The sequence below is a fragment of the Parasteatoda tepidariorum genome, chromosome 10, assembly GCF_043381705.1.
Source record: "Parasteatoda tepidariorum isolate YZ-2023 chromosome 10, CAS_Ptep_4.0, whole genome shotgun sequence".
Lineage (NCBI taxonomy): Eukaryota > Metazoa > Arthropoda > Arachnida > Araneae > Theridiidae > Parasteatoda > Parasteatoda tepidariorum.
Genome location: NC_092213.1, coordinates 31823802 through 31849432, shown reverse-complemented (window position 1 = coordinate 31849432; position 25631 = coordinate 31823802). Strand labels below are relative to the sequence as shown.

General features: G+C 29.3%; 1 protein-coding gene across 1 annotated transcript in view; it reads right to left on the bottom strand.

The window, feature by feature from the left end:
• Positions 1-25631, bottom strand: part of LOC107437232 (PH domain leucine-rich repeat protein phosphatase) — a 63519-nt gene that overhangs the window by 16977 nt on the left and 20911 nt on the right. The window contains exons 3-6 of the mRNA XM_043043284.2: positions 24348-24621; positions 7105-7258; positions 5873-5933; positions 213-308 (exon numbers count right to left, since the gene is read on the bottom strand). Coding sequence (XP_042899218.1) covers positions 213-308; positions 5873-5933; positions 7105-7258; positions 24348-24621 — 585 coding nt within the window. The remainder of the gene's footprint in view (positions 1-212; positions 309-5872; positions 5934-7104; positions 7259-24347; positions 24622-25631) is intronic.

The following is a 25631-nucleotide window of genomic DNA, read 5'->3' as shown; positions in this document are numbered from 1 at the left end:
TAAATGAGTTTAAGGGTTCCATTGATTTTGTCAATTGAAAGTCATCGAACGGTCTTAGAAAAGCATTATCTTTATTTCCAGGAAAGGCCTTTAAAGGTAATTTATTTAAATTTACTAAAATGTCACTTATACCTTTCATCCACAAAACTATTATATACATTTATCATATTACATGAACATCATATAAGAAATAGAATAGCAATTCAACTTACTCGCCAGGAACATCTGAAAGCCGATTTTGCTCTGCAAATAGGTTTCGCAAAGATTTAGCTTCGCATATCCACTCCGGCAACAGGCGAAAATTATTTCTACCAAAATAAAGAGTTCGCAATTGTTATGAACAATATATAACTTAATGTTCTAAGTGAAACGAATCCAATAAAATACTCTACTTCATGAACACATCGTTTTATGTAAAAGCTCAATAATTTCAATAATAACATGTTTTAGTTCCTTAAATATTTTATCAAACTGTTTTTCAAGTATTTTTTTACATTGTTTGAAAAATTACTTCATTACAGTACTGTATCAAATATTAATCATAAAAAAAAAGAAAAACAATATCTTTTGGGCACGCTATCAAAAATGAAAATTTTCGAACAATTTTGACACCTGCATTATCATATCATCGTATGATGTTAGGGAAATCATCTGGACAAATTAATCAGAAATGCTGAGTAGCACAGAGAAACTGGAAATTTTGAAATAACGTAAATTGCACCAATAAGTGTAGGAAAAAAACATTTTTTAATGCATATGTATACAGTATGCCATTTATGGCATATGTGTTCTTATGTTTTCTTGTCCTTAACTTTCTACTTCTTAAAGATGACATAGGAAAGATGTTTTCTTTGTCCGCGTCCACATTCTAATAATATGTAATGAAAACTTTGAAATGCTTGGAGTAGCACATCTTTCTTGTGTTTTTTAAGAAGTCAAGAGACAAAATTTGACATTTCATTATGAAAACATAAATGGCATACTGTAAATATGTACATTTTCCCCCAACGTTTATTTGTAAAAAAAATGTATCTTCAAAATTTCTCGTTTTCCTTGGCGACCCTTGTCTGCGCCAAATATTACTAGCCAATTTTATACTTGTTTCGGCAAATGGAATAACATTGGATTCTAAACTAACCTATGAAAGGCCTCGAGTTTTTTGGCACTATGTTGTGAGTTTTTGGACTATTGTTTAAGGAATTATACGACAATAAAGTAAGGGTTGTTTTATAAAAAAAAAGCATTTTACTTTTATTGATAAATATTTAATCTTTTGCTAACAAACATTAATTAATGATTTTTGAATTAATAAGTAAACATGATTCACAGTTCAATATTTAAGAGACAAGAAATTTTAATTGTTATTATTTAGAAAAAAAACTAAATCTTTATTTCGCTTTTTATGTAATTTCACAAGCACATTAACTCGGCATTTTCAAGAAGCAAGTATTTAAAATGCGTTAAAATTTTAAGACTTAATGAATTTAGCTTCTTCATGATCAAATCCAAAACTTTCCCAAGTATTTTCCTTTTATAAAATAGAATAAAATATCACAATACTAGATTGTGATAGAAAGCGCAACTAAAATAACAATACACTCAGCATAAAAAGAATGAAGATTTTATATCCATTAGAACCAACATTTCATAACAACAAATGAAATACAAAGTAAATAACTGAAGCATATTGAATCCCTTTCACAACACTTCTTAATACATCTCAAATGCCATTAAAAAGTAATTACACAAAACAATAATCTTACAAAGTATAAAAGAATCCGAATTGACCTTACAATAGAATGACAATTACATTGTCAAATAATAAGCTGGAATTAAAATGACAATTGATAACATAAAGTTTATTGGACATTACAATCAAAATTTATGCTCCTTTTTGCAATAGGATAAAAGCTCATATTTCACTGAAGGGATTAAAACTGTCATGCCACAATAAATTCGTGACACAAGAATTAGTAGCAGTCAAATAAATGATAAATGTGTAGGCATGCTTAATAAGCAATGAAACATCTGAGGACAGAATCATTAATTATTTGTCGCATAATTTAATAATGGTTTAGATTTAATCACATATTAATATCAACGCATTAGGAAATGAGAAATAATGTTTTAAAGATGTAATTAATTATAATACATTAAAACAATGCTGCTCAAAGACAATAGAAATAAATATATTAATTAATACTTTAACTTTATTATGGGGATTAAGAAATTGTATCTTTTCATTTAACTGTATAGAGATCATATACTTCAAACATAAGTAATTAATAAAAGTTAAATTTAATTCTTAAGTAACTATATTTAGTGTATTAAAAATATCATCTTATAATATCATCTTAAAAATAACTGTAACGAGATCATCTATACCCATCTCAATTTCATTTATTATTTTATTTATAAAATTTTTCTATACATATGTACCCCGATAGCAGAAACTATCCAATATGGCAGATTATTATAGCATCTGTAGATTACTATAAAATTTGAAAGATTACTTTTCATTTAAGTTTTTTTTTAGCAGGCAAACAAATGAGTAAAATTGCTGAATCTCCTTTTTAAAACATTTCTAAATTTGTTTTTAATAAAAATTAAAAATCTGGATTGAGAGAATGCAACAAAGAACAAAATGTAAAGAGTTTTTTTTTCTCTGTTACTTGATTACAGACTTTTACTATAAAGAGATTCATTTTTTACCATCAATGTATAAAATTCTACTTTAAACATCATAAAGTTTTTATGTATAATTTTATTATAATTTTCATTTGCAAATTTTGCTGCATGCCTGTCTGATTAAGCTGAAATTTTACAACAATAATCTGACTGCGCTGAGGTTGAAGATAAATTAGGATCTGTGAAGATAGTGCTGCAGATTCACTGCCCTAATTCTGCTCGGATATATGTTTTGAAAGTTTAACCACCAAGTAGAGATCGAAATTTTCACAATTTTCGCATGTTTTAGTCTACAAATTACATGATCAAATGAAACTAGTATATGTCCAAACGATTTTTGTTTTATTGCAATCGATTAAAACATGTGAATGTATTATTAGTTCGTCAAAATATACCATTAACAACATTATACCCAAAACTGTTAGAAATTTCTCGGAAAAAATGGTCAAATAACAATTTATTGAATGATTATTTTACCATATTTAATCCAAAACAGTCAAATAACCATAAATTAAATGGCAACCAAACTGTTAATTTTGAGAAAAACTGTTTATTAACTGTTTTCACCTAATAAGGTTAAACAACCAGAATTTCCTCGCTCCAATTAGAACCACCTAATGAAGCTACTTAGTTCTCATGGAATGGCGTACATATCATAGCCGAGCTGGCTTATCTGTCAATCTCATGATCGGCTGAACTGGAGTTCGAGTCCTAGTGTTGACACCACAATATTTCCTCCATTCCCTTCACCACATGAAGAATTTCCAGTGTCCGGCACTCTCTAATAACCATTACCTTACGAAAAACCGAGCTCCTGTGTCTAGTTAGATAATAATTTTTTTTTCCGTTTTTGAAAAATGCTAGTTGTAAATGGTTAAGAAACCGTACAGTTTTGTATTCATGGTTTTATAACCACACTTTTTGTAAATGGTTTCAAATCCATAAAGGAAAAAAGTGTTCTTTACCGTAAACTTTACGGTTAATCGGATGGACAGACAGCTGCCAGTTATTTAACCATAATTTCAGAATGAAAATTTTAACAGTGTATAATGCATCAAAACTTTTATTTTAAGAGTAAAATATTAGTAACAAAGAATTAATACGTATTATTAATAAAGTATTAAAGCATGAATCGAATAAATGCACAGCATTATTAACAAAGGATTAATGCTATTAAGCTTAGTGTCGTAATTTAAAAGCTTAATATTAAAAGCTTAGTGCCGTAATTTCTTGTACTAAAAATATCGTCTAAGTATCTAACTTCATTTTAGGTTAACTGTAAGGACTAAGTTTCGATCAATAAGAATGGGTGTTTCTCGAAATTTTGTCACTGTAACTGTGGGAGCTATGCAATCATTTTTAACATCACTCTAGGGAAAAGTGACCACACGTCCCGATTTTGGCAGGACAGTCCCGCTTTTTGGTGGACTGTCCTGCGTCCCGCCGATTTTTAAAAATGTCCCGCTTTTTAGAAAATATCTTCATTTCTTATTTTAAATGTACTGTAAAAATATATTCCTATTATTTATTAAGTATTATGGTGAATATAAAGAAATAAAAAATACATAAAAAACACATAAAATGCGTGCAGAGTAAACTAAATTAGGCAATGTACCAAGTTAGATTTACTCGGTGGTGTGCGATCATTGTCTTTACGTCTCGGCTTAATTCAGATAAGTGCGGACTGCCGTTAGACAGTGCGGTTTGTTGTTTTCAATTTGACGTTCGGTTTGACTCATTATTTGATTGACAAAGGTTGAGCAATAGTCGCCACAAAGTAACGGTCAATAAGGTAAAATTTAATACTCTTTTTTAGCCTTTGTAATAATTTTTTTATTTATTTCTAGTATTTACCCACAAAATAAAAGATGAGTAAAAAAAGAGGATGCAAATTTAATGAAGAGCTAAGCAGAGAATTTCCATTTATTAAAAGTACCAAAATAGACTATATGGTACGGTGTGATAAACGCAATGCTGAATTTTCGGTCTCACATGGTGGAAAAAACGATATTACTAAACATCTAGCGACAAAGAGGCACAAAAGATTTTTTAATAATGCCGCTTCCTCATCTAAAATGGAACAGTTTTTTCGCAGTGCTAGCTTTAGCAACACGGAAAAACAGCTAGCATTAGCGGAAGGGCTATTTGCTTTCCGCACCATAAACCACAATCAAAGTTTCAGATCAATGGATTGTACGTCGCAAGTGATCAAAACATTATACGACAAAAAATATGCATGTGCAAGGACAAAAACCGAAGCAATTATTTGTAATGTTTTTTCACCATATTCGTTTTCACAATTGCAGAAAGAATTAGAAAAATGCGCATTTATATCCATATATTCTGATGCTTCCAACCACAAAGATTTAAAATTATTTCCCACAGGTGTTAGATTTTTTGATCCAGAAACAGGAATTAAAATTAGAATATTAGATTTTGTTTCATTGCCTGATGAAACTTCACAAATAATTTTTGATTTATTAAGTACTATTTTAAAAAAGAATAATTTAAACAATAAAATTATTGCCCAGTGTGCTGATAACACTAACGTAAATTTTGGAGGGAAAGCTAGAAGAGGCATCAATAACGTTTTTACGAAACTTAACGAACATTTGAAGCAAAATAATTTTGGAGTAGGTTGTGCAACGCACATTCTATACCTATACTATTCAAACAGCATCTGAGTTACTTCCAGTTGATAGTCCAGTTGATTTTTAAACATTTATTCGTATTTTTATATATATATTGTGCGTGTTGAAAGTTTGACTAAATTGTAATTCTCATTTCATCCCATTTGTCCCGCTTTGTTTCAATAAAAATGTGGTCACTTTACTCTAGAGCGCATTGATCATAATACCTATCTACAAAATTTTATTCCGTTCTCTCCAACGGTATGCTCTGCAGTGTAAGTCGGTTAATTATCGGTATAAGTTATTTATAATCCCCCTGTAGTTTTCTCTATGCATTGTAAGATTAAACTTGCTTCCTATTATACAGTATTTTCCCTAGTGATATTTTTCTGATATTGAGAGAAGAAGTGTCTGTTAACAATGAAAAATTTAATAAATAAAAATGAACTAGTTTTAATTAATTACATAGTTAAAATATGCTATCGCTGTTGTTTCATCTATCAATTTTAGGTTTTAGAAACAAAATTTAAACAATCTATTAAACAAGTACTTACAGAGAAATATCTAAATGCTCTAACTGCAAAGGAGCTAATTTGCAGACTATTTCATCCAATTCTACAAAGGTGAAAAACAATTATAAGTAAGTATTTTTTACAGAAAATCATTACAACACAACACTTAATATGAAAAAAAAAAAGCTTTCACAACGCTTTATTGATGGCAATATTTAGAAAAAGGTTTATTGTTATAAAAAAAAAAACTACAAATAAATAGGTTTATTAGCACTCGATTGTTTAGGTACCATACAAACCACTAAAGCCTCAGACGGTCAACAAGAATTCAAGATGTTTCTAACGCCTTATACTTTTCAGGACGAAATGGGAGCTCTTTATACGAACTGGTCAGTCATCGTTGGGATTTGAACCAGGATCTTCACATTGGGGTCATTCGAATCCCGCAGTCTACTTGGCTCGGATTTTAATTGACAAAGTTACCAATGTAGTTTCATGGAAGAAATGATTGAAGGTTCCTACGAGCTGTCTATGATCTTAGTCAAAAAACTTCGGTTCACGTTTCTCCTCAATCTTAAACTTCGTAAACCCTTCATTTTTGTATTTAATTTCGGAAAATTAAAATCACAAAAATCTTAAATCCAAAATTGCCCACTTACCATCAAAGATATTTGAAGGGCTTGGGGCAATATAGTGATAAACCACATTTTCTTTTCCAAAAGAAACATTTTTACATCAAATTATTCTTTTATATTAACAGGAAAAGTACATGACAAGTTTCTGCAATTTTCACTAGATATCAACAGAAATATATTATTGCCTACATCGTGTTGCTTATTTTCTGATATCAATAATCGTATTGGTTAAAATCTGAAAAAGACACCAGTCTCGCTCACAATGCCGTTTCCGTTGACTTTCAGCAGCTTTCTCTCTTAAAAAAAAAATAATAAAAAAAATAAATAAATAAATAAATAAAAAAAACCTCGAGAATGTGGCTTATCATCATATTACCCCAAATAGTTCATTTCATGTCACGTGATCGAACGGATAGTTTGAAAGAACTCATAAATAACAACAATATCTCAAAAACGATATTAAGTAAAATAAACAAACGCGATATATCCATACAAAATCAATTCGTATTGTTACGTATAAATTAAACTTCTCACAAACTCTTCCGAGGTAATAACTAAATACCTTATCTATTCCAAGACATCGGAAACAAAATGGTCGTATAATCTAAAAAAGACATCACCAAGTCTTGTTCACCATACCGTTTCCGTTGACTTTCAGCAGTCGCAGTTTAGCTCCGTTGAGGTTCAGCGCTTTCAGGGCATTATGGTCAGCTATCAGCGTCTCCAGCTTCTGCAATTTCGATGCATCGATCCCATCCAGATCGTTGTGCGATGCATCTAGATGAGACAGATTCTGCAAATAAGAAAATCGTGATGTATTATTTCATGAAGTATAGGATCGCTGAAACTATTATGTGCAATTTGAATACATATATGTTTGCTGTTTATGTGGTAATTTATGTTATCATAGAGAGAAGTTATAGGGATAAAACAGAGTATAAACATTTCCTGTCTTTTGCTGGGGTTAAAGTTGACTGACAAAAAGGAAAGATATATACTGAGTATCATAAAAGCTCGTGAAGTAGCTTCAGATATTGTCAGTCATTTTAATAATTGTTATATCGTTTTAGTGATGAGCAGGAAAAATGGCTATACAAAGTTGTTATCAGTTGTTATAAGTCAATGATGTTCGGATGACTGACTTTGAATTTTAAACATGGTATTTGAAGAGTGAACTGATTAAAAAAAAATCATAAATTAAAATACAAATTTTGCAAATATCATAAAGAATAAGTATTTACTTTATTGTTTAATAATTATTTAATATACATAATATTTATTCTTAATTTGCATTATTTTAGCCTCTGTGATAAAATATGCATTTTTACTCGATCTGATTTGTTTATTTATTTACTTGTATGTGTAACATAAGATGTGTAGTTTCTCTAGAGTAAGAATTCCCCTAGTCATTCGCCTGAACTCATGATGACGACTATGGTAAGGAGGTATAACTATTTCAAGTAGGGGTGTGAGGTCATTGCTTAGGGCAGGTTTGGCTGGGGTCAGTGAGAGAATGGTCTATTGTGTTAGCCCTAGAGAGAAGAGAAGCTACCCTCCCTGAAATACGCTATTCTTGTTTCCATAGCAACAGTCGGCCTCAAACTATGTGACGGGGAGAGTTCCTGCCATAGACAAACTATAACTTCCCCGTCACCCCCTCTACAAAAAAAGGGTATTCAGAGTAAATTTAGGACTCTTCGCCATGACAAACCCTCAGCAGGGAAGGTGCGGACACCAATGACCAGGCAAAACTCCCTCGTGGCATTTATTAAAACTAAAAATTACTCATGACACGGTGATAGACAATTTTCATATTTTTTTTACAGTCATGACTTGTTTCAATCGCTTGTTATAAATTTCTTATTTATACTCTTCATTCATATGATCCTTAGTATGATACTATTTTCAATAGCAAAATTAGCTATATTTAGAGTTACCGCTCTCTAATTTTGTTAGAGAGTTACGACATAAGGGTAACATTTTCTGATTAGTCGAGAGTCAAAATTTACCGAAATAGAAAGCAACAAATTTTTTTTCGCAGACTTAGCAGAGTGATGAACTAGGTTATTTTATTTGGCAGAATATCATAATTTTCGGAAAGCATTCTTTTCATTTGCCTTTAAAATTAATCTTAACTGTTCAAAGTATCTATCATGCACAAATATAATATTAAACATAATTTATTTTATGAAATAATTAGGTTATAAAAATTATGATACCTCTACTTGTCACTTTTTTCAAGTTATTATATGGCGAATAAATTGTGAAGTTTTTGATAAAAAGTTAGTTTTCTTGCTAAGAAATTATTTCTAGTTGAAAATTTTTCTAATAAACTAAAAATAAGTTATGTTTTCATATTTAAAAAGCGCTAAATCCAGAATACATCAACAATTTGCTGTGCTCTGGCTTAGTTTCTTTTCTATTACTGGGAAAAGAAAAACGAAACACAACGTAACTAAATACTGATACCATAGCAACAAAGAAAATTTTAAAATGGCTGCTGTTTATTCATTTTACAATTAAAATTAATTATGGCTATTCAACCTTGTTTATGGATTTTATTTATCAATGTCTTGCTAGGTTATGATTTTTTCATTGCGGAAATATTAGCTTTTACTAGTAATTGTACCTTTTTTTTATAGAAATGTAAGTTGGTTATTTAATGATTACATACAATACTTGATTTTAATGTATATTTACTTACTTAAAATCCTTCTTAAAAATTAAGTTATAAAACTATACATAGTAGGGGGGGGCCTCAAATTCATCTTTAAGTGAAAGCACGAACAATAATGTCATAAAGATAAGGCGAATCACTATTGAGGAAGGGAGATTAAAATACCTCAAAACAGTTAGGTGGCCCGATGAAGCCTGAAGGATTTTAATAGTCGCTTTTCACCTTTTCTTCGATCAGCCTAGCAATCAAGCAGATTGTGACGCTTTATTATTGGCTTACTCGTTAAGATTCGTTTTCTATGCTTAAATATTAATTTGCGTACGTAACATATATAATGCGTTCGTTTTCGACAAGGATCTGAGAATATTAAAAAATGCTCATTACGGAACATCCTGTATAAAGAGCGTATTTTTTCTGGATTAAATATTAATATGTGTCCGATATTCCATATGTTTTTTTACTTCATTTTTGTCAAAGATCTGAGAAAAATATATTAAAAACATTCATTACAAAACATCCTGTATAAAGGACTTATTTTTTTTCTGAATTAAGTATTAATGCTTGCCAGATATTCCGTATTGTTTTTTACTTTATTTCTGACAAAGATCTGAGAAAAATATGTTAAAAACGTTCATTACGAAACATCCTGTATGAAGGACTTATTTTTTCTGAATTAAATATAAATGTACGCCCGATATTCCGTATGTTTTTTTACTTCATTTTTGACAAAGATCTGAGATAATTATATTAAAAACGTTCATTACGAAACATCCTGTATGAAGGACTTATTTTTTCTGAATTAAATATAAATGTACGCCCGATATTCCGTATGTTTTTTTACTTCATTTTTGACAAAGATCTGAGATAATTATATTAAAAACGTTCATTACGAAACATCCTGTATAAAGGACTTATTTTTTCTGAATTAAANGATATATTTATTTATTTACTTGTATGTGTAACATAAGATGTATAGTTTGTCTAGAGTAAGAATTCCCCTAGTTATTCGTCTGAACTCATGGTGACGACTATGGTAATGAGGTATAACTATTTCAAGTAAGGGTGTGAGGTCATTGCTTAGGGCAGGTCTGACTAGGGTCAGCAAAATAAAGGGAATCTTTTTTTCTTTTCTTTTCTTGTCTGTTGCGTTAGCCTGTAGACAGCCTCAGACTTTGCGACGGGGGGAGTTCTTACTGTAGACAAGTTATAACTCCCTCGTCACCCCCTTCGAGTAAAAATGAATATTCAGGGTAAATTTAGGACTCTTCGCTATGACAGACCTTCAGGAGAGAAGGTGCAGGCACCTACCGGGACAAGGCAGCCAATTGATAAGAAATAAGTATGTTAAACTTACATAGTTAAAAGAGATAAAACAATCTAATAAATAGCTTGAGTTCATGATACCAAAAATTGCTCACATAGTTAATCAAAAGCTGAAAGTTCACAGTTTATATTCTTCGTGAAGTTCAGTAAGTCAATACATTCCTTCATAGGAATTAAAGGTACTAAAAGTCAACATTATATTAAAACCTTGCATTGTTACATAGTATGACTAGCTCATGTGGGTTTTGTTGTCATGTTTAACTTTGCCATGTAGATTTTTATCTTTGTAGCTTTCATCATGCGAATTAATACAAAATTTTTAAAACTACTATAGAAATAAGAACGTTATCAAATGAACTTACTTTTTCTGCGTATTTTAATTACTTTATTTAATAAGGTCTGCAAAAAACTCACTACACCTTAAAGTGATCACTTCTCCATCATATAATATACAGAATGTTCAGTAATCCCATCTCCTATATATTTATTTACTTAAAATCCTTCTTAACTATACATAGTAGGGGACCACAAATTCATTTTTAAGGGAAGATACAAACAATAATGTTATAAGGATAAGGCAAATCACTATTGAGGAAGGGAAATTAAAACAACTCTAAACAGTCAGGTGGCCCGATGAAGTCTGAAAGATTTTAATAATCGCCTTTCATCTTTTCTTAGATCTGCCTAGCAATCAAGCAGATTGTGACGCTTTATTATTAGCTTACTCGTTAAGATTCGTTTTCTAAGCTTAAATATTAATTTGCGTACGTAACATATATAATGCGTTCGTTTTCGACAAGGATCTGAGAATATTAAAAAATGTTCATTACGGAACATTCTGTATTAAGGGCTTATTTTTTCTGGATAAAATATTAATATGTGTTCTATATTCCGCATGTTTTTTTACTTCATTTTTGACAAAGATCTGAGAAAAATATATTAAAAACGTTCATTACGGAACATCCTGTATAAAGGACTTATTTTTTCTAGGCTTAAATATTAATGTACGCCCAATATTCCGTATGTTTTTTTTACTTTATTTGTGACAAAGATCTGAGAAAAATATATTAAAAACGTTCATTACGGAACATCCTGTATAAAGGACTTATTTTTTCTAGGCTTAAATATTAATGTACGCCCAATATTCCGTATGTTTTTTTTTACTTCATTTTTGACAAAGATCTGAGAAAAATATATTAAAAACGTTCATTACGGAACATCCTGTATAAAGGACTTATTTTTTCTAGGCTTAAATATTAATGTTCTTTACTTCATTTTTGACAAAGATCGGAGAAAAATATATTAAAAACGTTCATCACCGAACGTCCTGTATAAAGGGCTTTTTTTTCTAGGCTTAAATATTAATGTGCACCCGCTATTCAGTATGTTTTTTACCTCATTTTATACATGGATCTGAGACACATATATTAAAAGCGTCCAATACGGAACATCCTGTATAAAAGGCTTATTTTTCGTAGGCTTTAAGATTAATTTGTGACCCATATTAGTTACGTTTTTTACTTCCTTTTTGCCAATGATTTTATAAATACACATGAAAAACGTTCATTACAGAACGTCCTGTATTAAGGGCTTTATTCAAATTTTAGATCATGAGTCACCAATGTATGAAATCTCATAGTTTTTTTACAAACGAAATCGTAAATATTAAAATGGGTTTACTATACGTACAAAATGTGTCACATTAAAATAAATAATAATAATAATAATAATAATAACTGGCATTCACATGTAACTGTCAATTTTAAATTAATTTGTGAAATTAAACTATCAAATATTTCATAATAATCGTTCCCTCCATCTGTAATCAAAATGTATGGCGTGTTTCAGAAATATACCCTGTTTTGCAGGATTAGCATCCATCAAATCGTGGTTACACAGTTTAAATTTAGTCATCTAATAGGGCCACAGGTAAAACAAATCAAATTGAGCAATGCACGCAAACAGGAAATAAAATTTACTCGCATAGAGTTCCGCTAAATTAGTCCATGGCGCAGACCATGAAAGTACAACCTCCATAACGTGCAGCACACTTTGTCACTTATGAATTCATAATATGTACCTCCTGGGAGAATTTTTTCGGCATAATTTCGACCTTGAAATTTATATGAAAGAGGCCGAATCTGCAATAAGGAAGTACATCTTTTCAAAGATAACATATTAGATTCGATATTGTCACAGTTGACTAAACAAGTTGCACTTTAAGTCGGTAATTTTTAACAAAAAGCTCGCTTTAAAAGGTTTGTAAATGTCACGATTTTTTTTAATATGTGCCTCATCTTCAAAAGGTTTAAAAGGATTGTTGAAAAATTTTAGATCCTTTTAGCATGACCGAGCAATCAATCGAGAGTTACGATAATCTTGAAAAATTGAAAAAGGAAAAAAAAAGTTTCCAAATGTAAATATTTTTAAATTAGAATTTAGACTAAATAGGTCAGTTTAATTTTATTTAACATCCTAAACCAGTGTTTCACAAAGTGTGGTATGCGTAGCCCCTGGGGTACGGGAACAGTTTAGCGGGTCTACGCTTTCTTATACAAAGTATCTTAAAACAAACGAAAATTTCACAAAATTTTATTTAAAAACAAAGCTAGCCATAAAAGCTAGCCATTACGTATTTTTCTATCGGCTATTTTTTGCAGAGTTAACAGTTAATAATTAGTGGTGTCAACAGCCAATTGTGATTTTTAACTTTAGTGGAATTTTTTTATAGTAAAAATTACATTCATTTTTTTATTAATGGTGCACAGCTTTAACAAAAATTTAGAAAGGGTACACAAAAGTCATAAGTTTGGGAAACACTGATGTAGGGGAATGAAAAATATTAAAAAATCCAAGTCAATTAAGTTTAAAATATTATTAAAAAACTTCCAAAATCAAAATATGATTTCAAAATAAGATATATTTGTGTGCAAATCTATTAAATTTACTGATATATACTAACTTTTGTGCAATTTTTTTTTATAGTAAGCAACACATACATATTTTTATTAGAGGTACACAGCGTTACAAAAAATTTAGAAAGGGTACACAAAAGTAATAAGTTTGGGAAACACTGTCTTAAGCGAATAACATGTTGTACTCAAAACTTTTAAACAGTATAGAGGAATATTTCATGATAATACAATTCATTGCAAATCATACAATTCAGCTCACTAGAAATGTGTTTTGTTTAATCTAATAACGTAAAGTCACCGGGAAGGCCAACAAATAAAAACAAATTTGAGTTATTTTTAGGTTTAATTTCGTCGGTAAAAATCTTCTAGTTTTGTGCCTGTTTGCGTATTGTTGATCAAGACCGGTTTATTGATTACACTGGGGAACAAATGCTTTGTTGCATTTATAGTACTTATAATTAGGGGGACTGGAAAGTAATGTCGTTTCGGGGCATTAAATATTCATTAGTCTTAAAAACCAATTCATTTTTTTTCTATCCATTTCGATTAATTTTCGATCTGTCATTGAAAGGTTGTTTCCAACGAGGGTGAATGCATAACTGATTAAAAATAAAATCTTGATGACAAATATCAAATTCATCAAAACGACATTACTTTCCAGTCCCCCTAATACTTGATCTTGCCAAATTCATGGTTGGGGACTTCGAATCTGAAAATAGTTCTGCAACGAAAGCTACATTTTTGAAGAAAAAAAATAGATTAAAAGTGTCATTAAAAAGAATCTGGAGCTTGAAGAGAGAAAGCGATTGCAGATTTAAAATTATCGGCGTAAAATAATCAAGATTCGTTAAAAAAAATCTCACACACAGGAAAAAAAATATTCCCCAGAGTAATTTATTTTTTTTCGAAGACCAGATATTCAACTAGTTATAATATTTGAAATTTAAAAAGTTTATGTGTATTTCTTTTATTAGACCATTTTGAAAAGAAAAAAAAATGAACAATTAATTTTTTTTATCCAACTCTTTTTCCAGTAATACATTTTAATAAAATAACGAGTGAATAAAAGTTTATCAGAAACACAGTAGAATTTTTTTATTATTATCTTTGAAAAATATTTCATCGGTTAGTTACTGAGAAATAATTTAAACGGCTTAGTGATTGATTTTAAGAGAATATGTATTCTTTTTTCAACGCAGTTCAGAACAAAAACTTAAATAAATAACTTTTGTTGGAGAAATTATCTATGTTCATTTTTATGTAAGCAAGTAAATTGCGTGAAACCGGATGTNGCTTTGTTTAATCTAATAACGTAAAGCCACCGGGAAGGCCAACAAATAAAAACAAATTTGAGTTATTTTTAGCTTTAATTTTTCGGTAAAAGTCTTCTAGTTTTGTGCTTTGCTTGAGTATTGTTGATCAATACCGGTTTACTGATTACATTGGGGAAAGAATGTTTTATTGCATTTATACTAATAATAAGGGGGACTGGAAAGTAATGTCATTTCGGCGCATTAAATATTCGCTAGTCTTAAAAACCAATTCATTTTTTTTTCTATCCATTCGATTCATTTTCGATCCGGCATTTAAAGGTTGTTGCTAACGAGGGTGAATACATTATTAATTAAAAATAAAATCTTGATAACAAATATTAAATGGGCCGAAACGACATTAATTTCCTGTCCCCCTAATACTTGATTTTGCCAAATTCAGGTTTGGGAATTTCAATTCAGAAAGTGGTTTTGCTACTAAAGTCACGTTTTTGAAGAAAAAAAAAAAGATTAAAAGCGTCATTAAAAAGAATCTGGACCCTGGGGACAGAAACCGATTGCAGATTTAAAATTATCGGCATAAAATATTCATGATTCGTTAAAAAAAAATCTCCCACGACAGGAAAAACAAATATTCCCCAGAGTCATTTATTCTTTTTCGAAGACCAGATATTCAACTAGTTATAATACTTGAAATTTAAAAAGTTTATGCGTATTTCTTTTGTTAGACCATTTTGAAAAAAAAAAAATATGGACAATTAATTTCTTTTATCCAACTCTTTTTCCAGTAATACATTTTAATAAAATAACGAGTGAATAAAAGTTTATCAGAAACACAGTAGAATTTTTTTATTATTATCTTTGAAAAATATTTCATCGGTTAGTTACTGAGAAATAATTTAAACGGCTTAGTGATTGATTTTAAGAGAATATGTATTCTTTTTTCAACGCAGTTCAGAACAAAAACTTAAATAAATAACTTTTGTTGGAGAAATTATCTATGTTCATTTTTATGTAAGCAAGTAAATTGCGTGAAACCGGATGTGTTATGTAATTGAATTTCCGGAAATCTGTCACTTTCGCTGGTGCATACCAATCAAGACCATAGCTATGTAACGGCTTTTGAAATTTCTATTGCACATAAAAGTTACGAAATTCATAAATTAAAGTTGATATTTCCTGTGTATAAAACTCAAAGTCAGTCAATATTTTTGTTCATTTAAATCTCAAGATATCAGATATTAACAAAAATGTTGGCATGAATTACAATAGTAGCATAGAAGTCAAATGAAATAATTATTATTTTGTCATGGCGAGTTAAAAAATTATTTTCTGTTGTCTCTACCTGATTCATTTTCTCAGAAAGTATAGAAGAAAACTGTTTGAAATTTTTTCAGGTTGAGCAATTTGATTTCTCAATTTAGTGGAATTTTAATTAAAATGTTTATTTTAGTAATTATTAGTTAAAATAATTTTTTTCAGTAGCTCTAAGAAACAGTAGTTTTAACATTAGAATATTTTCTGAAATTATTGATTTGCAATTAATCATTCAGTGGTTCAGAAAAATAATTTTTAAACATTAAAATGTTCCTTGACTATATGGATATACAATTTATGCGGTCAATGTTAATAGGGAATATGTAACATTTATTCGAAAAAAAGTTTTTCGTTGGTTTTGAAATATCAATCACCGATTATCTGAGTTTACGACTATCAATGTTTAACTCCATTGCCTAGTAATTTTAAACTCATTCCAGAAGACAAAGGAACTCTTGGATCAAGCAATGCGAAAAACTAGTCAGTCTGGAAGACTTTTTGATGGCACTAACCAGCATTTACGTTACATGGAGAGGAAAACCACGAAAAACTCGAATCTTTTGTCTGGTGGCAAGGATATTCTAACCCATGTTCCGTAGACCACTGGGAGTACTTTACGTGAGCACTGTATTCTGTTTGAGCGGAAGCAGAATTCGAACCATTCAACCAATCTTGGGATTTGAACCTGGGGCACCTTTTTGGAATACGAACGTTCCATCCCTTGAGTTACAGCGACTCAATGTCTATAATTTGTTCTTATTTTCCAAAATTTGAATTAAAATATATCGGATGAATTTTTACAAGTTTATTAAATGCGCTATTGTTCAAAACCTGGAAATTTAATTTATAAAGAAACATTTCTAAGACATTTCTATTTGAAACATTTCTAAAAATACCTATCATTAAAAATAATTTTAAAAAAATAAACAATTGAATAAAGTTAGTAACCTAAGAAAAACCTTCACATTCAAAAAAGTATTACTTAAAACTTATAAAAATCAAGCGAAGCAGCGAATTCTTTATATTTTAAATCCGTTATCAGAAGCTTCAATTTAAAAAATTAGATACAGAAATTCACATCTAATGAGAAGTAATTATAATTTAGAATGGGCTCGATTTTTAAATAGCCTGAAAATAATAAAAAATCAAAAACTACTATTTGTCACGAGAAACTTATCAGTTTGTGTATACAATTCTTTAAAGAATATTCTCTACCCCAAATTTATAAAAAAAATCAAAGATCTATTAATTGAAGGAGATTAAAAGCCTTTTATAAATACTTAAGAATAACCTATTATTATATCCTAGACAAGTCTGCTGTTAAAATCCAATTAAAATTTAATCAACAAGATAATAAATTTCAAGCCAACGAACACAATGAATATTATTCTTACTTCAAGTAATCGACATACATTTAGAGTTCGATAGCCTTTTAACATAAAAGATTAAAAAAAGAAGAAACTATTGTTTCTCGCCCGAAATAAAATTGATTTCTTTTTTTTTATATTTTATTTACTTTTTTTTTCATCGAGAGAAACTATTTACGTTCATTATTTCGAGAGCTTCGCTCACGATCAATGTGTTCTGAAACAGTAAGTAAAGTTGAGAAAACAAGCAGCAAACACAATGCATCGTCTTACACCGGATTCATGAATCAGTGGAAAGCAATCGTTTTGAAAAACGGATCGTTTTCTATTTCCTGTTCGCTTTGAAACAAAATAAAAAACACACCTGTTGTTTTTAATTTTTCACTTTTCTGATTTATATTAATGAACATTTGATTCAAGTTCAAGACCATCTATTTCCTAATTGAAAGTTCGAGTTCAGGGCGGCGAACCGATAAAATAGATTGACATATTAGGGCAAAATCGATCAGATTGAAAATTGGATATAATTCAGCTATTGTAAATTCAATCTATGAAAGAATATTTGTTCTAGATTTTGAATACAGCTATAACATAAATCAAATGCATGAAATTATATACGTGAATTATGTGAAACTTTAAACATCGCAAATATTTTACAAAGTATTCTCATGACCTATCGCATGTCTTACAATAAATATCAAACAAACGATAATTATCGTCAGAACAATATCGAAACTATTATCATCTATAAGAAACATCGAATGTTATAATATCGCGAGTATTATCGACAACGATAATCCTGGAATACGATACTATCTGACGTAATTGTTATTGCAATTGTAATTGACGTAATCGTCCAGTGTAAAAGCAATGTAAATTAATTAAATTGAAAAATATCGCTATGCATTATGTAATACCGTTATTTCCTGACGATATATCACAGTATTAAAATTTAGATATCGCTAAAGTAGATCTGGAATGGCTTTCCGCATACAAGCTTGCAGTTGTTGTTCTTGCCAATTAACCAGCAAGTCTGCTTGGTGAAACCAAGCAAATTTAAGGCATAAAAGCACGTTTTTTATTTTTCAGTGGCGCCATGTATGGCTAAGAATACATAAACTTCATAAAATTAAAAATGCTACTACATGTTTGTAAATTTTCTAGTTTTTTAATAGTTTTGACAAAGGGAGAAAACCAAAAGAAACCAGTTTTAAGTAGAACACTTGCCGGAAATAGTTAAATTAATTATTTCATTCTGGAATACATCAGGAAATAAATTTTATATATCACTTGACTTAGCATTTATTGAACATTGTTCTATTAATCTCAACTACTTGAATTCAATCGAATGCAAGATAATAAATAACTGATTTATTGTAATTTAGTTTAGGAAACAAATACAACTAATAAATTACATAACTTATAATAGTAGTCATAAATATAATTTAAAAATTTATAATATAAACATAAAAATTGAATCTTTCTAGTACGTCAAGAGGTGAGGATTCAACAATTTCGTTTTAAATAACATAATGAGCTTTTTAGTAATAGACTAATTATTCATTATCCAACTGAGCTGATTGTCAACAAGAGACTTAATTGTATAGCACACTTGTATCTCCTAAGTGAAATTAAATTCCAATGGTTGTTAAACAATGTTTTTATGTAAAATTGGAATTCGCTTTTGAATGAAATCTTGTTACAAGTTTTATCTCTGTGAAGATCGGGTTAATGACCTATCTTAAATAAATCTCAAGTTTTAAAAGCCAATTTATGTTTCCTAAATAATTCAATCTTACATTATAGATAAGCTTAGTAATAAGTACACTGAGAAGGAAAAATATGGTAAAAGTACCAGATTATGGTAAAATTTAGCGTGTTTCTATCTTTATGAGAGCACCAAAAAGTTTGGTAATTTTAACTGAAGCGCTTTGGTAATGATTTTGGTAAAATTTATGATAAAATATGGTTTTATAATAAGTGATTAAATTTGTTAAAAGGTGTAAAATTTGATAATTTTATTATGATAACATAGAACATGGCATAAAAACCATTTATTTGGTTAAATTTACTTTTCAGTTTTTTATTTTTTACTAAATGTGTGGTAATAAGAACTATAGCACTTTAAAAACTAGAATTTCCGGTAAACCGTTACCATATGAAAGGATAAACTACCAAATAAATATTTTAAATACCGTATACCGTTACAGTACGATACTTTTACCAGGATTTTTTTTTCAAGTAATATTACTCTATGTTGCGAGTATTGAACAATTAATATATTAACAAGATTTGTTAAAGTGCAATAATCGTTAAATGATGATTTACTGATGCTCCATCATGATGTTTTCATAACATTTACTGTACCATTATACTCAAAATGCTTATGGAGGAAATTCTTTTTAATTGATAATTAATTTTTAAAAAAATGCTCTGTTTTAAATAGATAAACTATTAAAACTCATTGCTTTTTAAATCAAAAAATACAGCTCAGTGGTTAAAGGCACTGACTTATTGAGAAAAACTGGGGTTCGATAGTGAAAACTAAAACCCACCCATATTTCAGATCGATGGGTAGTAACTTGTCTTGGAAGTGAAGGCAGCTTGTGCGCAATGCTAACTTCATTGCCATAATCTAAATGAAATGGATTGAATAGAAAAAGTGTGGAATTTTAATTTCCACGACCCCTTGGTTCACAATTGGCAGTCAAAATAAATTTTCACTTTTTTTAGTATATAATATGGAATCTTTAGTTAAACTACCTTTTGAATTTCACTTCATTTTTAAAAATAAAAAAAAATATTATTAATATTACAATTACAATATTACAATTACAAAAAAATATTACAATTAAAATAATAAAATAAACACAAAAATATTAATAGCCTTAAAATTTTTAAAAAAGATGACTTTATTTAAATAATAGTATATAAAATTCAAAAATGTCTTATTATCCTCCATGAATCGGGTACTAATCACGTGGTTGTGCATGGCGTGTTAACTTTACAGCTATAAGGATTGGATTTATTGTCAAGCTGCATCAATATTTTTTTGATCAAATTTTAATTGGATACCTCCCAGCGCAGTCACACTTGTGTTTCGAACAAGTACCCAATTGTAGAAATTATGTTGAAATGAGATTCCAAATTCGGTCCATAATGGAAGATCTCACAACGCATTTTGATGCATTTAATCGTAAATGATAAGGAATATAAGAGCAATTTTAACATAATTCGTACAAAAAAGTTCAAAATAGTAAAATAAATTACAACACTTAGCTTAATCAAAACATCATACAGAATCAATTAATAGGCTATATATTTATCTCTCTTACGTGGCTCGAAAAACACGGGTATTTCTCTATCCAAATTGGCAACGCTATAACCATCTATAACAATTCATTTTGTTATGTTGTCTTAAGTAATAGTTAAAGTAGAGTTAAATAATTATTTATACGTTAAGTATTTCTTTAGAATAATTTTGTATTTTTAACGAAATAAAAACTTAATTACGAAGTAATAATTAAGATTTATTTTTTATCCTTTCTAAAATGAATGAAAAAATTTTAGACATAAAAAGTTTTCTATCTTATCTTACGACCGCACTGTGGGCCAGAAGACCACGATCTTTGGCCAAAAATCGAAAATTAAATTTTCAACTAAAATATGTGTAGGCAGTTTTAATATAGCCCAAATTAAGTATTCATAATCATTCCAAACATTATAATTTACTTTTTGAACCGACAAGAGTACAATGTAATGAATTTTTTTAATGTAACTTTTACATTTTTATTTCAGAAATATATATAGGAATTTCACCTTACTATTACATAATTAGTCTGAGAGTAATTAGTCTGAAATGTCCTTCCTTCCTTCGTCTGAAATTCCTTAGTAATTAGTCTGAATGAGTCTACAGAATAATTAGTCTGAAATTATAGTACAATGCTTCAATTTGTTGGATTAGTTAATTCTCTTGACAAACTTATAGTTTATATCTTATCATTTGACATTTCACAATATTTGAATGACTTTCGAAACTTAGTTCCAAAAAGTTCCACGAGGTAATTAGATAAAAAAAAAATTTTGATGTCTTCTTCGATATTTTTTCTTTCGAAAAAACCTGTAACATTTTACCCGTATTGCACAGGTGGACTAAAAATACCAAAAAACAAAAATTATGTTTTTTTCCTGTTTTCGCTTTATTCTGTAATATTACTTCGGAAATATAATTTGCTTTTCATTTTTAATATAAAATTACGAAAATTATTATACTTCCATTGCTATGTTTAATTATTTAAACGTACTGTATTATTATTTTTATTTTTGCTCGCCATATTTCAGCCGCCATTTTGGGGGGGGGGGTATTTTTAGTGTATTTCAAAAATTCAACTATGAATTCAATTTACCTGCACATAAAAACCTCTAAATAAAAGCCCCCAAATTTTGAAATAAATGTTATTGAAATACTAATTTTGGCCACGAAACCTTGGATGCTAGCCCACTGTGGATCGGAAGGAAAATAATTTTAACATTTTTGCTACCTACTATTCTAAAATTTACCGAATTCATACTTAATGTTGGTTCGTGTGATTTAATGGCTGCCTCACAGATTTAAAATTATTACTAAAATTCAATACACAGAGAACTTTGACGATATCACGGATATCTCTTAAAAACAGTAAAAATTGAAATCAAACTACTTCAGAGCTGGCAACAGCTAGTAGAAAATAAAATAACCACAAATAGCCTGAAAAAATAATAATTTCTGTATTGAAATTAGACGGATTAATAGGATCAAGAGGTGACTGGCCAATAAAAATATGAACTGGAAAAGGTGCATTAATTGAGGAAACTTTTCAATTTCCAAAAGCTGTCAGAATCACAGATTTATATATACTGTTATTGTTTAGGAAGAAACAAGGAAGCAATTTATATCTCATATTTAAAGCTACTTATAATAAGCGCAGTTTGAGTCACGTGAAAAAAAAGTAATAAGGAAAAATAACTAATTCAAAACACTTAATCTACTTTTCGATTAGAGAGACCGTGGTTTATTTAAGAAACTGTAAACAAAACCTCACTTATAGTTTTTTTTTTTTTTTTCATGAGATTCAATATATGCATACATAAAAAAACTTGCCACACATAAAAAAGGCAACTTCTGATACAAAAGCATTGAAAATCTCAATCCTTCCAAAAATGTTACTAGGAACTTTTCGTCATCGAGCTTTAAAATAAGGTATTTGTATCATTGAAAAAATCTTGTCACAATTTATCGCACTAGTATTAATAACACTAAAAAATTAAGAGGTAATAAAAATTTAAAACAAGTCTACCCTTTAAGATTTAAAAATAAATATCTGCAATAACCCAGTCAAAATTTCTCAGAACTTGACTTATTTGGTGAATCGTATAATTAATAACTTGTATCAAATTAAATCAAAATATTTCTGACCACCATAGCAAAATAATCATTTAAAATTATATAACTGCAATAGCCCAGTCAAAATTTCTCAGAACTTGACTTATTTGGTGAATCGAATAATTAATAGCTTGTATCTAATTAAATCAAAATATTTCTGACCGCCATAATAAAATAATCATTTAAAATTATATAACTGCAATAGCCCAGTCAAACTTTCTCTGAACTTGACTTATTTGGGGAATCGAATAATTAATAACTTGTATCCAATCAAATCAAAATATTTCTGACCACCGAAGTAAAATAATCATCTAAAATTATATATCAGCAATAACCCAGTCAAAATTTCTCAGAACTTGACTTATTTGGTGAATCGAATAATTAATAACCTGTATCTAATTAAATCAAAATATTTCTGACCACCATAATCATTTAAAATTATATATCTGCAATAAGTCAGTCAAAATTTCTCTGAACTTGACTTATTTGGTAAATCGTATAAATAATAACTTGTATCCAATCAAATCAAAATATTTCTGACCACCATAGTAAAATAATCATTTAAAATTATATATCTGCAATAACCCAGTTAAAATTTCTCAGAACTTGACTTATTTTGGTAAATCTTATAATTACTAACTTGTATCTCATTAAATCAAAATATTTCTGACCACCATGTTGGATTTTGTTGAGAGCAAATCAGACTGAAAGTCACGTAGAACAAACTGAAAACTNATATCTGCTATAACCGAGTCAAAATTTTTCAAAACTCGACTTATTTGGTGAATCGTATAATTATTTACTTGTATCCAATTAAATCAAAATATTTCTGACCACCATAGTAAAATAATCATTTAAAATTATATATCTGCTATAACCGAGTCAAAATTTCTCAGAACTTGACTTGTTTGGTAAATCGTATAATTAATAACTTGTATCCAATTAAATCAAAATATTTCTGACCACCATAGTAAAATAATCATTTAAAATTATATATCTGCTATAACCGAGTCAAAATTTCTCAGAACTTGACTTCTTGGGTAAATCGTATAATTAATAACTTGTATCCAATTAAATGAAAATATTTCTGACCACCATAGTAAAATAATCATTTAAAATTATATATCTGCAATAACCCAGTCAAAATTTCTCAGAACTTGACTTGTTTGGTAAATCGTATAATTAATGACTTGTATCCAATTAAATCAAAATATTTCTGACCACCATAGTAAAATAATCATTTAAAATTATATATCTGCTACAACCGAGTCAAAATTTCTCAGAACTTGACTTCTTTGGTGAATCGCATAATTAATAACTTGTATACAATTAAATCAAAATATTTCTGACCACCATAGTAAAATAATCATTTAAAATTATATATCTGCTATAACCGAGTCAAAATTTCTCAAAACTCGACTTATTTGGTGAATCGTATAATTATTAATTTGTATCTACTTAAATCAAAATATTTCTGACCACCATAGCAAAATAATCATTTAAAATTATATATCTGCAATATCCCAGTCAAAATTTTTCAGAACTTGACTTACTTGGTAGGTTAAAACATTTTTTTAAAGTATCTCTTACCTCTAAAGGAGATAAATCCAAAGATCCAGACAATCTATTCCATGACAACCTAAGCTCTTTTAAATGACTCGCAGCACCATTTGGCAATGGACCAATATTAGAAATTCTGTTCTTTTGTAAATTCAAAATTTCTAAAGATTGTAAAGTCCATATAGTAACGGGAAGTTCTATTAGATTATTGTTCGAGAGAGTAAGTGTGGAGAGTGATGATGAAGATGACCAATCATAAGGAAGTTGGCTCAAAATATTGAAGTCGCAGTGCAATCTTTTTAGCCTACAGAATAATAAGAATACATTAGTTTAAAATAATACAAAATAAACTACAAGATTCAGTTTTGATAATTTCTATTGAATCATGAAATATTTAATTGGACAAAATAATTTTATTAACAAAAGGTAAAGCCGCACGTGGTTACTTATGGACGTAAACCTAACGAGATAGAAGTATTTGTTGTACGTTTAAATGACCCTTCGAAATCTTCTCAATATTTAAACGACCTTTCGTACACCTTTACGAAATACCGTATAACCAATGATATGAAATGGTCTTCATGATGAACTTTAAAACTGATTGGTCTAAAACCTTTAGTTTCCATACTAGATTAATGTAAAGACATCATCCTGCATTCTGAGTTAACATTTTTTTAATTTGCCTGCAATATAAGATGGATGGCCGGGATAGCCTGGTTGGCAGGGCGCTGGACTCATATGATGACTGGTGCACGTTAAATCTGTCGGGTCACAAAGTCCTCATTGTTCCTATAACAAATCAATATCTCTAGGAGTACTTAATTGGAGATTGATCGTTGTCTGGTTAAGGTCAAAATTATGATCTGTGGATGAATGAACGGGTATGAATTTTCTAGCCCTGTAAACGGGTGTGACATATGGGTGTGGTAGAAGTAGAATTCTTGACCATGGATGACGTCACTAGAAAACTCTGCCTTAATTCACGACGACAACAACATATAAGATGGATCTGGATGTTAGTTTGTAGCTCGTTGTTGGTATGGAAATAGCCTACATGCTTATCCTGCATAGATGGTGTATGAATAACTTTCCAGATTGATCTGGTCAAAATGGAAAGTCTTATGGATTCATTTCACATCTCTGGCGGACATTTTTTTTAGAAGTGATTTGAAAATTTGTTTATAAATTTGAAGGATGAACATTAAAATTACATAAAAAAAATAACCAGTTTATGCGTAATTTTTGGGAATAAATTAATTTTGTTAGCTATTCTTATCTTATTTTTTTCAAAGATACGTTAAAGTTTGGAAACGA